This window comes from Bombyx mori, chromosome 14, assembly GCF_030269925.1.
Source record: "Bombyx mori chromosome 14, ASM3026992v2".
Taxonomy (NCBI): domain Eukaryota; kingdom Metazoa; phylum Arthropoda; class Insecta; order Lepidoptera; family Bombycidae; genus Bombyx; species Bombyx mori.
In genome coordinates, this window is record NC_085120.1 from 2,396,714 (window position 1) to 2,411,543 (window position 14,830).

The following is a 14,830-nucleotide window of genomic DNA, read 5'->3' on the forward strand; positions in this document are numbered from 1 at the left end:
ACTCTTTGCACTCACTCACTACAATCAGAATAATAACCAATCATTATTTTATCTATAGGACAACAAACAAGAGTAGACTCGTCCTGGGTTATAGAGCTGGAGAAAAAGCGAGTGGAAGCTGAAGGGAAACTGGCTGACGCAGTTTTGATTTTAGCAGAAGCTGCCCGTACGCAGGCAGAGGCTGCCCGCACGCAGGCAGAGGTTGCCCGTACGTAAGCCAACCCTCAACAACTTCAAGCTGAAGTAAATGCATCTCAGCATAAAATGTTGGAAAAATTAATTAGCACCGTTATTAAAAATAAATAAATTAATATTGTTTTATGATTGTATATTTTTAGCAAATACCAAAATGGTATGTTACCTTAATTACGAAATAGAAATTGTTATTTAAAAATAGTTCAAGAATTTTATAATTATGTTTTACTTTAGGCAGGCACCATAGCAAATTTTAGGAAACTAATAAATATAATCTACGGAAACAATAGCATTTCAAAATAAGCATTATGCTTGACATTATACTATTCAATTCTTGCCATATTCTGCCAGTAGTCTACGAAGTAGCTATCACCTACTTCTGCCAGAGTTAGTCATGTGTTTCATTGAAGTCATAGGCACACAATCGATATTATATATATCAATATTCATCATTTATTTCGAGTTCTGTACTTAACAATGAACAGCTGCTTCTTTTAGAGGCCATTTTTTCTGTCCGACCTTTGAATCTTGTCCCTTCTGTTACCTGCTTTCTTTGCTGGCGTGGCTTATAGTCTATACCTGCTTCAGTTGAAAACGTGGCTCATAGTCGATCTTACCGTTACCAAAAACAGTTCAGCGTATAATCCTCGTGGTGTATTTTTTTTTTTTTTACTTAGTATTGATGTGATTGCATGAAGTTTTGTTGAAATTAATTTTTCATTCCATCAAAAAGACATTGAATCTTTAGTACATCGAAGTAAAATCGATTTCTATAAAATATTATTAACTGAAGTGCTACGTGTTTAATTTATTCTGAAGGATTGTTTGATGTTTTTCTCTTAACAGTTTAATATTTTATAACAATGGACTTCTCAGTGAAATGTTTTCTTTGTGAAAAAAAAATTCATTAGTTATTCTCAGGAGTGGTGGACGTTAGTTAAAGAACGTGGAATACGTACAATATGTGAATATAGTAAAAAAATAGGGGACAATAAATATAAACTATTGGAAGGTCAGTCTGTCAGTCAGTATGTTTAAATAAACATAATGGAAAATCGCGTGTCATGTGCACAATTAGACGAATTACTAGATTATTTAATTGCGCATCCACAACTCGTTAAGGGCATCCAAAGAAGCCATTGCTCGGGAATGAGATAATTTGGCTTTGAAATTAAATGCCCACGGATTGGGTGCTACAAAAACTAGCCAACGATGGAAGCGGGTGAGTTTTAATAACACAAATTGGTAGTAGACTTAGTTCATTTTTATTCACTTAAATGCATGATTTTATTTGAATCTTTACATTCGTAGTACTGGGCTGACCTTAAGCACAAGGTCAAAGCCAAAGCTGCAGAACGAAAAAGGAATGCTTATAGTACCGGTGGTGTACCTGCGAACCACGACGAGCTGAACGAACTCGAAAAAAAAGTTCTAGCTATAATAGGTGAAGGGGCTATATTTGGTGACACACAGCATGGATGCCTGCAATAACTGTGAGTAATAATTATGTAATTCCAAACACTAATAACGTTTTTATTGTAATTAATGTTTAATCATAATAGTTATTTACGTCATTTAATTATAATTAGCGTGAAAGTTTAACTTTAAAAACAAAGGCGTATGTCACTTTATTTTAGACCACTATTGTTCCTAAGGAACCCCTATCGTCGGGATTGGTTGTCGCCTCCGAAGATCAGGGTATAGCCCAGGAAACAGTTGTTCTAACAACAGGTAAAATTAATCCCATTTGATGAATTAATTATTTTTGTAACTTAACAACTTTTTTTGTAACATTAACAATAAATAAATTTCAGATTCACCACCTCCCGCCTCAACGCCAAATCTATCGCATTTACTGAATTCTCCATCCCAGAAAGGACAAACACTTGTTTGTTAGTTATTTTTAAACTTTCATAATTATTGCGCTAGTTTAATATTTTTGCAATTGCATTTTGTATCTGGATTTGGATCATTAACCGTCCTACCGTCAACGATTACGTAAATAATATTCGCAGGATTGATTTTAAATAAAATATCTTTTATTAAGATACATCGCTTTTAATACGCCGGGCGTCTTATTCACGCCGCCATAGGCCACGACTCGATTTCAAATGAAATGAATTAGTTGTATAGTTTTTCTAGTAATAATTTGTACAGCAGATCCTGCTCAGGCTGAGATGAGCCCGTCAACGCTTGAACAGCCAATCAACGATATTATAGGTAAGATGCTGGTATACTTGATAAAGTTGTGGTTAATAGATGCTTGACTTTGCCAAAGTAGGCTCCGAGTTTAATTTTTTTATTATTATTTGGATGGATGGACGAGCTCACAGCTCACCTGGTGTTAAGTGGTTACTGGAGCCCAGACATCTACAACATAAATGCGCCAACCACCTTGAGATACAAGTTCTAAGGTCTCAGTATAGTTACAACGGCTGCCCCGCCCTTCAAACCGAAACGCATTACTGCTTCACGGCAGAAATAGGCAGGGTGGTGGTACCTTCCCGTGCGGACTCACAAGACGTCCTAACACCAGTAGCAGCTAATTCTGGAAATATAGTACATTCTTTCACAGTTTGAGGAAAATAAAAAAGCTGACAAGCTAAATATTCGAAAAGACATTGGCAAAATAAAGTTTTAGGTCAGCTATATTAGCTTGTAGCTATTACTCAAAACATTAAAATTATAACACGACATTCACTTTACTATATCAGTGTGACATCATGCATTGGAAACATACGACTCGGCGCGTATCACGAACATAGACCTATATAGTAGGGACACGACATATTGTTCTATACGTACAATTGCTTATATAAATAGCACCCATTTTGAAGGCACACACATAAACATATATCTATCTCGTTCTTACTCAGCACTTTAACTCGCAAGAAAACAATATAACAGTATTTCAGTGCGTACATAAAATGAAACATGAATATACGTAAATGTCTCCGTCTCCGTCTAATGAGGCCGAAAATCCGCCATGTTTAGCGCGCCAAATGTCATTGTCACGTCAGTTCGGCCGTCTGTTTTGGGTTGTACATTATTTATTGACTTTCATATCGATTTAATATGATTGCTTATATACAATTTCTAGTTTTATCATGCTTAAAACGTACATAAATAATAATTAAAACATATTTTATAGGATCTCAAGAAGGTCGATGCCCCAAAACTATTATCTATATATATTTAAATTCATTATGGAGCCCTCATCCGAAACATGGATTATACACTTAATAATATATTTGAATCCGAAATATCGGATACCATTTTTCGGTCGGAATCTATTTGTGGGCTTACTCCACATAAGTATTAAATATTATTTTGGATTTATTATATACAATATATAAACATCAGAGATATATATATATATATAATATATATTAATTTACTATATATAAATTACACAACACATAATATATACAACAATATAACATAACAATAACTATAATATTAACATGTACTGTATACATTCACACAACAAAATACGTTTACATTATGTACGTTACGATACGAATCTGACGGACGACGCGACAACATAATGGAAACGGACAATTCTACGTCATACGAACGAGATTGGTGTAATGTGTGAGCCAGTGTGAGGGCAGTTAGTTAAAATATTGGAAGTGTTTACACATCATATCGTTCGGACAAAAAGTATTTATTTTTCGATAATTTGTTTGTTGTTGTTTAACCTATCTCTGTGATTGTCACTCCTTCTTTCTCTTTGTTAACTTCTTGTGTGTATGTGATTAAATAAACTGTTTGTGTTTGTGTACGGAGTGTACCTACATTATTTGAAACCACCTACCAAATCACAACCACCGAAGGTAATTGAGCATAAAACGCATTAATACAACTAAATTGGTGACCCCTTACGAGCACCAAAAAAAAATAATGAGCAAGTCAAGAGATAGTGAAACTACCGACAGTGGTTCCACAAAAACGCAATTAGAGACGAGAAACGTCACCACCCGTCGAACAAAGACGAAGCGCGTTTCCATGGACCCGGATCCACAGACGTCATTTGACGTACGAAAATTAAATTTTAAAGTCCCAACATTTTCACCGGACGATCCTGAGATTTGGTTCGCATTACTTGAAGGACAGTTCGAAAACTTCGGTATAACTGACGACCATGCGAAGTTCAACCAAGTAATTACGAACTTGGATATCGTGCACGCCAAGGCCGTCAAGGATATCATCGTAAACCCTCCTGCAAGACACCGGTACGATAAGGTGAAATTCGAGCTCATCAAGCGTCTCACCGCCTCGCATGAGAACAAGGTCAGGCAGCTGCTGACACATGAGGAACTGGGTGACAGGAAAGCATCCCAATTTCTCCGACACCTGCAAGATTTAGCAGGACCGGATGTTCCAGAGGAGTTCCTGAGGTCGATTTGGAGCAACCGGTTACCGCCCAGCATCCAGACAGTACTGGCATCGCAGTCGTCTCAGAGGCTGGAGGATTTAGCAGAACTGGCAGATCGCATACAGGAGATATCGTCCCCACCTCAGCTTGCAGCAACGTCGGCGCAGGTTGTAGAAACGGGCAGCACTGGACCTGGCAGTACCGTATCGGGCGAAATCGCTGAGCTCAGAAAAATGGTCGAGCACCTCGCGCTTAAACTCGATGAGCACACCCGACGGTCCCGGCACCCCCATAGAACCAACCCGCCGCAGCGACGCCGGTCAAACTCACGCAGTTCAACTCGTTCAGCTTCAATGTACCGCCGCTTCCCAATTTGTTGGTACCACTCCAAGTTCGCGTCGAGGGCACACAAATGCCAAAAGCCATGTGACTACAAGTCGGGAAACGCAGCGGGCAATCAGTGATGGCGACGGAAGATTGCCCCACCACCCCAGGTCGCCTTTTCGTCAAAGATCGCGGAACGAAAATGCAGTTTCTGGTCGACACGGGTAGCGACCTCTGTGTTTTCCCCCGATCTCAACTACAAGAGCGTCGAGCATCCACCTCTTACAAGCTGATGGCGGCCAACGGAACTACAATTAACACATATGGGTATGTGCACCTGACGTTGGATTTCGGACTCCGTCGTAGCTACCCATGGCGTTTCGTGGTGGCTGATGTCACCAAATCTATTATAGGTGTTGATTTTCTGGCGTATTATAACCTTATTGTAGATTGTAAATGTAAAAAATTAATTGACAACACTACCACTCTCTCTGCTCCAGCTTCACTGGCTAGTAAATGTAATTCAATTTTGTCTGTAAAAGTTCATACTGGTGACACACATTACCATCAATTACTTTCGCGAGAATTTCCTGAAGTCACACGTCCGGCCGGTACGCAGCGTAGCATTCCCCACAACACTCAACACCATATACGCACCACACCTGGTCCTCCCGTGTCGTGTGCGCCTAGACGTCTTGCTCCCGACAAGCTAAAGATCGCGAAAGCCGAATTTGAAGCGATGCTAGCAAACGGCACCGCTAGGCCGTCGGAGAGCCCTTGGTCGTCCCCATTACATCTGGTCCCTAAGAAGGACAACGGGTGGCGTCCATGTGGCGACTATAGAAAACTCAACGCTCGCACAATACCGGATATGTACCCCATCAGACATTTACATGATTTCACACATAACATTGCAGGTTGTCGCGTATTCAGCACGATCGATTTGGTAAAAGCCTACAACCAAATCCCCGTATTTGAAGAGGATGTACCGAAGACGGCTATAACCACCCCGTTTGGAATGTTTGAATTCCCATTCATGAACTTTGGACAAAGAAATGCGGGTCAAACATTCCAACGCTTTGTCGATGAGATGATGCGTGGCCTTGATTTCGTCTATTGTTTCATCGATGACTTTTTAATTTTTAGCAGAGACGAGGCCCAGCATGAACATCACCTCCGACAAGTGTTCAGCAGGCTCAAAGACTATGGAATGGTCATAAATGCTTCCAAGTGTGTTTTCGGAGCTCCTGAAGTAACCTTCTTGGGTTACTGTGTATCGGAGAGCGGCACCAAGCCCTTGGAAGACAAAGTACGTGCCATACTTGACTTTCCCCCACCTCAGAACGTTAAGACACTGAGAAGGTTTCTCGGCATGGCCAATTTTTATCGGCGTTTCTTGCCCAAGGCCGCCGAAATCCAAGCCCCTCTTAACGCTCTTCTCACTGGGTCAGTAAAAGGGTCCACGCCCCTCAGTCTCATCGGCGACGCTCTGAAGGCTTTCGAAGACACCAAGAAAAGCCTCTCCAATGCAGCTCTTTTGGCTCACCCAAAATGTGATGCCAAGCTAGCGTTGGTAACAGACGCGTCAGACACGGCTATCGGCGCTGTTCTTCAACAGCTAGATGATGAAGCGTGGCAGCCTCTTGCGTATTTTTCACGGAAATTGAGCCCAAGCCAAACCAAATATTCTCCTTACGACCGTGAACTTCTGGCGATCTACGAAGCCATCAAATACTTTCGGCACATGGTAGAAGCCAGACATTTCACAATCTACACGGACCATAAGCCGATCAGTTATGCCTTCCACGAACGGAAGCATGACTGCTCGCCCAGACAATTCCGACATTTGGACTACATCTCCCAATTCACCACCGATATCAGACATATTTCAGGCAGTAATAACATCGTTGCTGATGCACTTTCACGAGTGGATGAATTGGAGTCTCCAATTGATCTGACGGACCTCAGTCTAGCACAGCATAATGATTCAGAGCTCGCCGAACACCTTCATAACTCATCTTTGCGACTTCAGAAGATGGACTTTCCAGGTAGTCAAAAACCATTATTCTGTGACGTTAGCACTTCGGTGCCTAGACCTTTCATTACCGAACAGTTTCGCAGACAGGTATACCAAAGTCTTCACTCACTCTGTCACCCCGGCCCTAACGCTACAGCCAAGTTAGTAGCTCAGCGTTTCGTGTGGCCCGGGATGAGGAAGGATTGCAGAGACTGGGCACGATCTTGTTTGTCGTGTCAACGCGCAAAAGTAAGCCGTCACGTGCATACACCGCTAGGTACTTACGACTTACCACGCGCACGCTTCACTAACATCCACATTGACTTAATCGGTCCACTACCTGTCTCCCAGGGATTTAGGTATTGCCTGACGGCCATTGACCGATTTACACGGTGGCCCGAGGTCATACCAATAGTAGACATCACTGCAGAAACGGTGGCTAAAGCACTAATATCCGGCTGGATATCCAGATTCGGTGTACCGATTGATATTGTTACAGACCGCGGACGACAGTTCGAGTCCGCACTGTTTCAATATTTGTCAAAAGTCTCGGGTTTCCAGCATAAACGCACCACCGCCTATCATCCAGCGTGCAACGGACTCGTGGAACGCTTCCACAGACAGTTAAAAGCGTCCATAACGTGCCACGCTGACTCCAACTGGTCCGAAGTACTGCCCTTGGTACTCCTCGGCATTCGCAGTGCCTTCAAAGAGGATTTACAATCCTCCTCCGCCGAATTACTGTATGGTGAACCGCTCAGACTACCGGGAGAATTTTTCGATTCGAGCACACCTACAACATCCGATGTAACAGATTTCACGGCGCGCCTACACATGATCGTCCAAAAGCTGAAACCAGTCCCAGCTTCACGTCATGGCAAGCACACTGTCTTTATTCATAAAGAACTGGAGTCCACTCAGCATGTCTTCCTCCGTGAAGACGCTGCACGACCTCCCTTCCACCCAGCATACTCGGGACCGTACAGGGTGCTCACTAGAGGAGACAAAGCCTTTAAGATATTGGTTAAAGGGAAACCAGTATCCGTTTCAGTAGATCGCCTTAAACCCGCTTTCATACTGGTAGACGATAGGAGTACACAAGAGAAGAATATACCTCCCCCACTACCTGCTTCAAAATCACCAATTACCAATCGTGATCTGCCGTCTCCAAAATCTAGCCCATCTTTAACTCCTACATCCAAAATAACACGTTCGGGACGACGGGTACGATTCCCAGATTATTATCGCCCCTAACCGGGACGCTGGGGGGGAGTGATGTGGGCTTACTCCACATAAGTATTAAATATTATTTTGGATTTATTATATACAATATATAAACATCAGAGATATATATATATATAATATATATTAATTTACTATATATAAATTACACAACACATAATATATACAACAATATAACATAACAATAACTATAATATTAACATGTACTGTATACATTCACACAACAAAATACGTTTACATTATGTACGTTACGATACGAATCTGACGGACGACGCGACGACATAATGGAAACGGACAATTCTACGTCATACGAACGAGATTGGTGTAATGTGTGAGCCAGTGTGAGGGCAGTTAGTTAAAATATTGGAAGTGTTTACACATCATATCGTTCGGACAAAAAGTATTTATTTTTCGATAATTTGTTTGTTGTTGTTTAACCTATCTCTGTGATTGTCACTCCTTCTTTCTCTTTGTTAACTTCTTGTGTGTATGTGATTAAATAAACTGTTTGTGTTTGTGTACGGAGTGTACCTACATTATTTGAAACCACCTACCAAATCACAACCACCGAAGGTAATTGAGCATAAAACGCATTAATACAACTAAATATTCATCATGACACTAATCATAAATACCTCTTTAAAATATTATGTCATCAAAACATATTTAGACATTCTGTTTAGATATTTCGGGAAAAAGGCTATCGACAAAATCTCTTCGGAACTATTTAAATAAAATAGTTTTATTCCGCAGTGAGTAAAACACTATTGTAAATTCGTTAAATATTTATTAATTAAGTGATTTTAGAGAGGAAGTCACAAGGAATAACTTTGTAATTTCATTAACGAATAAATGTTCTGTAGGTGTTTTTTGTTATCAGGCGGTCCCTTGATAAGTTTAAAATTTGAATCACTCTCAAGTGAGAGTGATTCAAATGGTGCGGTGCACCTTCCTTGAGGTGCACTGCGGTAGTCTGTTACGGACTTTAGAGTCAGCAAAACAATTAAAATAGATTGTAATAGTCTAAGAAAAACACGTACTCAAAATACGATAACATTCAGCATGCTAGAAATGGGCTGATGGCACTGTACTATGCCATATCTTTATGTTTTGCGGCAAACGACAACTTTATAAAATCAGTGTAGCAAATTTTAAAAATCGTCATATCGTTTACTTGGAAAATTTGAAGCACGAACTCGTCTTAGATTTCACATAATATCTAAATCACATCATCTTTGCACATAACAATATACTTAATTCCTATTAAAGTATAAATTCTACAAATACATTCATACTCAACAATATTTAAAATAAAATAAGCCAAGAACGTTTATCGATAAAACCTACTAACATTAAAATCTTCTGGGCAGCACTAAAGCCGCCATGTTTTGTGGCCAGATGACGTCACAGTGGCACGAATTTTTTGTTGACGTTTCATTTCCATAGGTTTCCTACTTCAGTGATCACGAACGACGCGCGTGCGCAGATCACTCAGCGCCCCGCGCCAGTCGGTTTGAGATCCTCGGCCGCGAAGCCCGTGTCGCTTGCTTCCCGAACGCTTATTGCTATCTATCGTTTATCCGCTAACAACAGCTGTTATTGTGAACATTTTGTGTTACGGTTCTACTCGTTTCCACTCCTTCTCTTTTCTATGGTTTTGTGTATGTCTTCGTGTCGTCGACCTATCTTATGTGTTAATTAATAAACTTTTTTGTGCACCGGATATCATTATTACCTACGACACCTGGCATTCCTAACGGACAACTGATATGTCTACCATAAGCTTTATATTTTATTTTATTTTTAAACAAACATATCTAATATCTTTTAAGACTGTACATAAATATTGTTTTTATAGTTAGCCCAGTTTCTCGTCGACCAGGAATAGAAGTCACCCTAGAAGAAGCTTCATTGCGAATACCAGGACGAAATTTAGTAAGTTATTTGTATTCCATAGCCAAGCCACTCTTTGCACTCACTCACTACAATCAGAATAATAACCAATCATTATTTTATCTATAGGACAACAAACAAGAGTAGACTCGTCCTGGGTTATAGAGCTGGAGAAAAAGCGAGTGGAAGCTGAAGGGAAACTGGCTGACGCAGTTTTGATTTTAGCAGAAGCTGCCCGTACGCAGGCAGAGGCTGCCCGCACGCAGGCAGAGGTTGCCCGTACGTAAGCCAACGCTCAACAACTTCAAGCTGAAGTAAATGCATCTCAGCATAAAATGTTGGAAAAATTAATTAGCACCGTTATTAAAAATAAATAAATTAATATTGTTTTATGATTGTATATTTTTAGCAAATACCAAAATGGTATGTTACCTTAATTACGAAATAGAAATTGTTATTTAAAAATAGTTCAAGAATTTTATAATTATGTTTTACTTTAGGCAGGCACCATAGTAAATTTTAGGAAACTAATAAATATAATCTACGGAAACAATAGCATTTCAAAATAAGCATTATGCTTGACATTATACTATTCAGTTCTTGCCATATTCTGCCAGTAGTCTACGAAGTAGCTATCACCTACTTCTGCCAGAGTTAGTCATGTGTTTCATTGAAGTCATAGGCACACAATCGATATTACATTTCATTTGAAATTTCGATTTCATGTTGCAAGGAGTTGGATCGTCTATTAAAAACTACAAATTTCTAGTCAATCTACTGGTCATCCTACTCTATAATGAAAAACAGTAAAATAATATAACGACACAACACACAAGGTAAACAGAAAGATAAATACATGAATTGAGCATGACAGATTAAAATAATTTCTCAATACGACCTCACAAAATTTGTCCAAAAAAAAGGGTACCCTTGCATTAATTCACAACCTGAACATTTACGGGTATGTAAGGAATACCATTGTAATGAAATCTGAAAGTATTCTGAGCTGTATTCTTCATAAAATGCACACTTTTCCACGCCACCTGTGAGGTAATATACGAGGCGCATTTTTTTTACGTGATTTCCCCGGTAGGCATTCTCCACGGTCTGTTTTAGTATCAAATCAGATCTTATTGAGCTTCGTCTTCTTCATAATTATCTGCTTTTTCTTCTTTTTTATCGGCATCCTCATGAGTCGATGTAAATTGTTGTAGCAGCGTTACATACATCATGTATTTCGTGCACCGATACACGTCCTCGGGTGTAAACCCGTAATAATGAAACCAGAGAACAGTCTTTGTTCGGCCACTACTGGCAACCGTTCAACTGAGGTGAGTTCTTATTTAACTCAAAGAAAAATATATTATATATTTACACCAGCGTTCAATTAAAACAAACGAAAGCCTCAGATATTTTAGCAACAATCTCAAATATTGCCAATACCAACAAGAGAAATCACATTATTCACTTGTTTACCTATAGACTAAGAAATCTATAGGTAAACAAGTGATAAAAAGGCAACACTCTTTAATTAAAGAACATTCAATACCAGAATTAAAATTAAATTAAAAGCTCACTAAAGTTGACTATGTATGTTCCTTGATGGAGGTTCGAATGCGCACAGATCAACGCGTCGCTTAAAAGGCGGTGTCACGAGTCTGAGCTCCCTGGCGGGACAGTGGCTTGCGATGTGACCTTACAGATGCAACATCTGTAGACTGTCATTAACGAGAGTTTTATAATTATAAGCAGAGAGTACTAGGCTATTGTATTCATTCTTGTCTTCTCAGTTTACTCAACTATGAACAACAGCTTTAAACACTTACATAAAAATACTAGAATACAGAGAGGTTGGACTAACATTTAGCGTCTGTTCCTCCATAATCTTTGAACCACCATTGAACGTTGACGACGCCCACTTGCCAAGTGCTGTGTTTCTTCTTCTCCACCAAAAAATACATTGTTATCCATTTGAAGAGAAACATCCCTTACAACATCTTCATCGGGAAGCTGGAGCTGGGGCGCTGGGAGCCCATATCTATTTGCCATGTTATGCAATGTACAGCCAGCATTTATGATCTTGGCCACCATATGGTGATCATAATGCAGTACTCTGTGTGCTAACAAGCATCTCCAACGAGCTTTCAAAACGCCTATACAACGTTCAACAGTGTTCCTGGTACGGCAATGAGGATTACCATAGATCCGGGAAGAGCATTAACAATTGGCGTCAGAAGCCAGCTTTTGAGTGGATATAGCCTGAGTCACCTGCAAGTGATATTTTTAATTAAAAAATAGTTTGGTACATAAATAGAAGAAATATTTATCTTTAATAATATCTATATTTAATAAAAAAAAATTTACTGTCTCATTAATCACTACCAAGTTTCCTTTCCATTCTACTGAAGTTTATTGTACTATTCTAAAATTGATTTCCAGAGTATGTACTGTACCTACCGGCTCGGGCTAACTGTCTTCCCAGTGTTTAAAAAAAATAGTAAATTGAGTTAATGATTAAAAAATAGTAAAATGAGAAAATACATTTTTGTAGTTAAGTTACTGAAACAGAACATATGTTACTTGCCTAAAAACCAAAAATTTCACCATTATGGTGCAGATTCTGTACATGCATATTCAGTTCAGGCTTACGCCAGACAAATGCATCAGGAGTAGCTCCTCCAAATGTTGCATCCACATTTAAAATGTTAAGGTCACTATCACAAATCTGAAAAGTTAATCCTTCAGATAAGCACTAGGAAGAAATATATGTTATTGTTAATGAGAGGATTGTACAAAGCACTTACTATTTGCACATTTCTGGAATGATAATGCTTGCGGTTAAAAAACCTCTCTTCATGTTCTAAAGGTCTGACAAGTGCAACACGAGTGCCATATATACACCCCAAAACCCCAGGAAAGCCAAATTTATTGTAAAATCTATAATGAAAATAAATTTATTTAGTATGACATATATTTTTACAATTACAATGCCAATGCACACCAGATAGTCATCCCCAATATCTTCGCACTATCAGAATGAGACAAATTTTTACAGATTACTAAGAATTCTGTTACATTATTTAAGTTCAATGACATAACTGATATGTGGGGTTAACTCGAACAAAAAGAAAAATCAGTGGAACTTTTATGCTTTAAAAGATAATTATTTGACTTACCCATTTATAACTTGTGAACGTTCTTGCTGGGTTTGTGGAAACTTTAAATGTTTTTTTAAAATTTGAAGATTGTTTAATGCCATAGTTACTTCCCTAATGGCTTTGGATACACTAGCTTGACTCAAACTATGCAAAAAGTTCATACTGACTGGTTTCTGATATGAGCCGGTTGCAAAAAATTATAATGCTGTTAAAACCTGTATAAAAAAATATTTAAAACATTTCGTTAAAAATAAGTCTGAAATCAAAATAACAATTTATGCTACTTTAGACAAACAAGATATGATTATGAAGCTTTTATTTTCTTCACGTTTTACACAAATTGAAATGTTACATTGAATATTATTATTATACCTTGCATTCTACTGTGACTCTCGTTCCTCTATGTGAACTAGGTAGTAACGGTTTCAATTCAGAGCACAATTGTAAAAATAGATGTTTTGAAATTCTTTAATGTTTTCTGAACAAACTTTCCGATAAATTCAGGGGTTTAGCTTGATCTCGAAGACAGCGTCGCAGACGCACTGATTCGAGTATATTCAACCTATTTTCGTCTACCTCCAAAGCGTCAATTATAATTAGTGCTCTGGCCATTGTAGTTTAACTAGAAGCAATACATATTAATTTGTAACTAAAGTAAACTGTATAACCTCAACATTATTAGTGTACGTGCCCAGCGTGGTGTTAAATGTTAATATTACTGAAAACACCACAAATACAGATCTAAACTAATTACACTTACCTAAATCAAGTTAAAATATAAAAAAATATAAAATATTCGCAATATATTATATTATTTTTGTGTAGATTTTTGCGGATCCGCAATATTATAAATATTGTCATAATAATTTAAGTGAAATAAATAAATAGGTAAATTAGACACAAGATAGGAGCTTCACCTACGTTAAAGTGCATACACATCAACCAACATACATATTCTGCAACCTTTTTGAGTGAGATCTTCAAGATCCTGCTCATAACCCCCGGACGAGAAGAGGACTCTGGATAACGTGGCGAGGTATATATGTAACCGGGGTACCACTGGCTCGTTAATCACAAGATCTCCGAAACTCTATGTCCGATCGAATTGAAACTGAGCATCGTTATTCATTTCAAGTCATGAACGCTCACTAGGAACAGATTTTAAGGAAAGCCCTACATTTCTATTATTAATATAATTTTTTTACGAGGGCGGACTAACATCTGTTGTGCTAACTATTTATATACATTGCAGATATAGCTACTATACTATAAATATAGCATACTATATATACTATTGGTATGAGTTTACTTTTTTATCTATTTTAAATGTGCAGCATGTTTATTGTCAAAAGATTTGTATGGATAGGTGCCCTCAGTTAGACGACTGCTCTTCTTCGTCAGGGTTTGCGGGTGCTTCTGCATCTCAGGAAAATTTTTTGCAATGTCCAACTTGTCCCCAAGTGAGGCTTTTTAAAGGAAGTCGTGGTCTCAAAATAAATATCATCGAAAACACCCAACAAATGATCACTTAATATCTCATTCCTGTAACCCTTCCTCAAATCATACCATAATTCCTCCTTCACACCCCATAATTTCTCCGTCACAACCAGATAAAGATAAAGC

The 14,830-nt window shown here is 38.6% G+C and overlaps 1 protein-coding gene and 1 non-coding gene across 17 annotated transcripts in view; one reads left to right on the plus strand and one right to left on the minus strand.

Annotated features, from left to right (window-relative positions):
* The window catches only part of LOC105842934 (uncharacterized), a 25,886-nt gene extending 15,447 nt beyond the window's left edge, over positions 1–10,439 (plus strand). For 5 of the 16 annotated variants that reach the window (XR_009974815.1, XR_009974819.1, XR_009974821.1 and 2 more), the window contains 2 exons: positions 59–10,091; positions 10,179–10,439. Coding sequence is in view for 1 of the 16 variants with exons in the window: in XM_062672010.1 (XP_062527994.1) it covers positions 5,037–8,168 (3,132 nt within the window). In the remaining 15 variants the exon portion in view is untranslated. Of the gene's footprint in view, positions 1–58 lie in introns of all 16 variants that reach the window. The other 11 variants (XR_009974825.1, XR_009974827.1, XR_009974826.1 and 8 more) reach the window with 11 other exon arrangements.
* Positions 8,924–13,985, minus strand: LOC101741554 (uncharacterized). Its single transcript, XR_005245482.2, has 4 exons — positions 13,968–13,985; positions 13,226–13,829; positions 12,854–12,986; positions 8,924–12,774 (listed from the first exon to the last, which is right to left on the minus strand). It is a non-coding gene; the product is annotated as an uncharacterized LOC101741554 (transcript).
* Between the last annotated feature and the right edge of the window lie 845 nt (positions 13,986–14,830).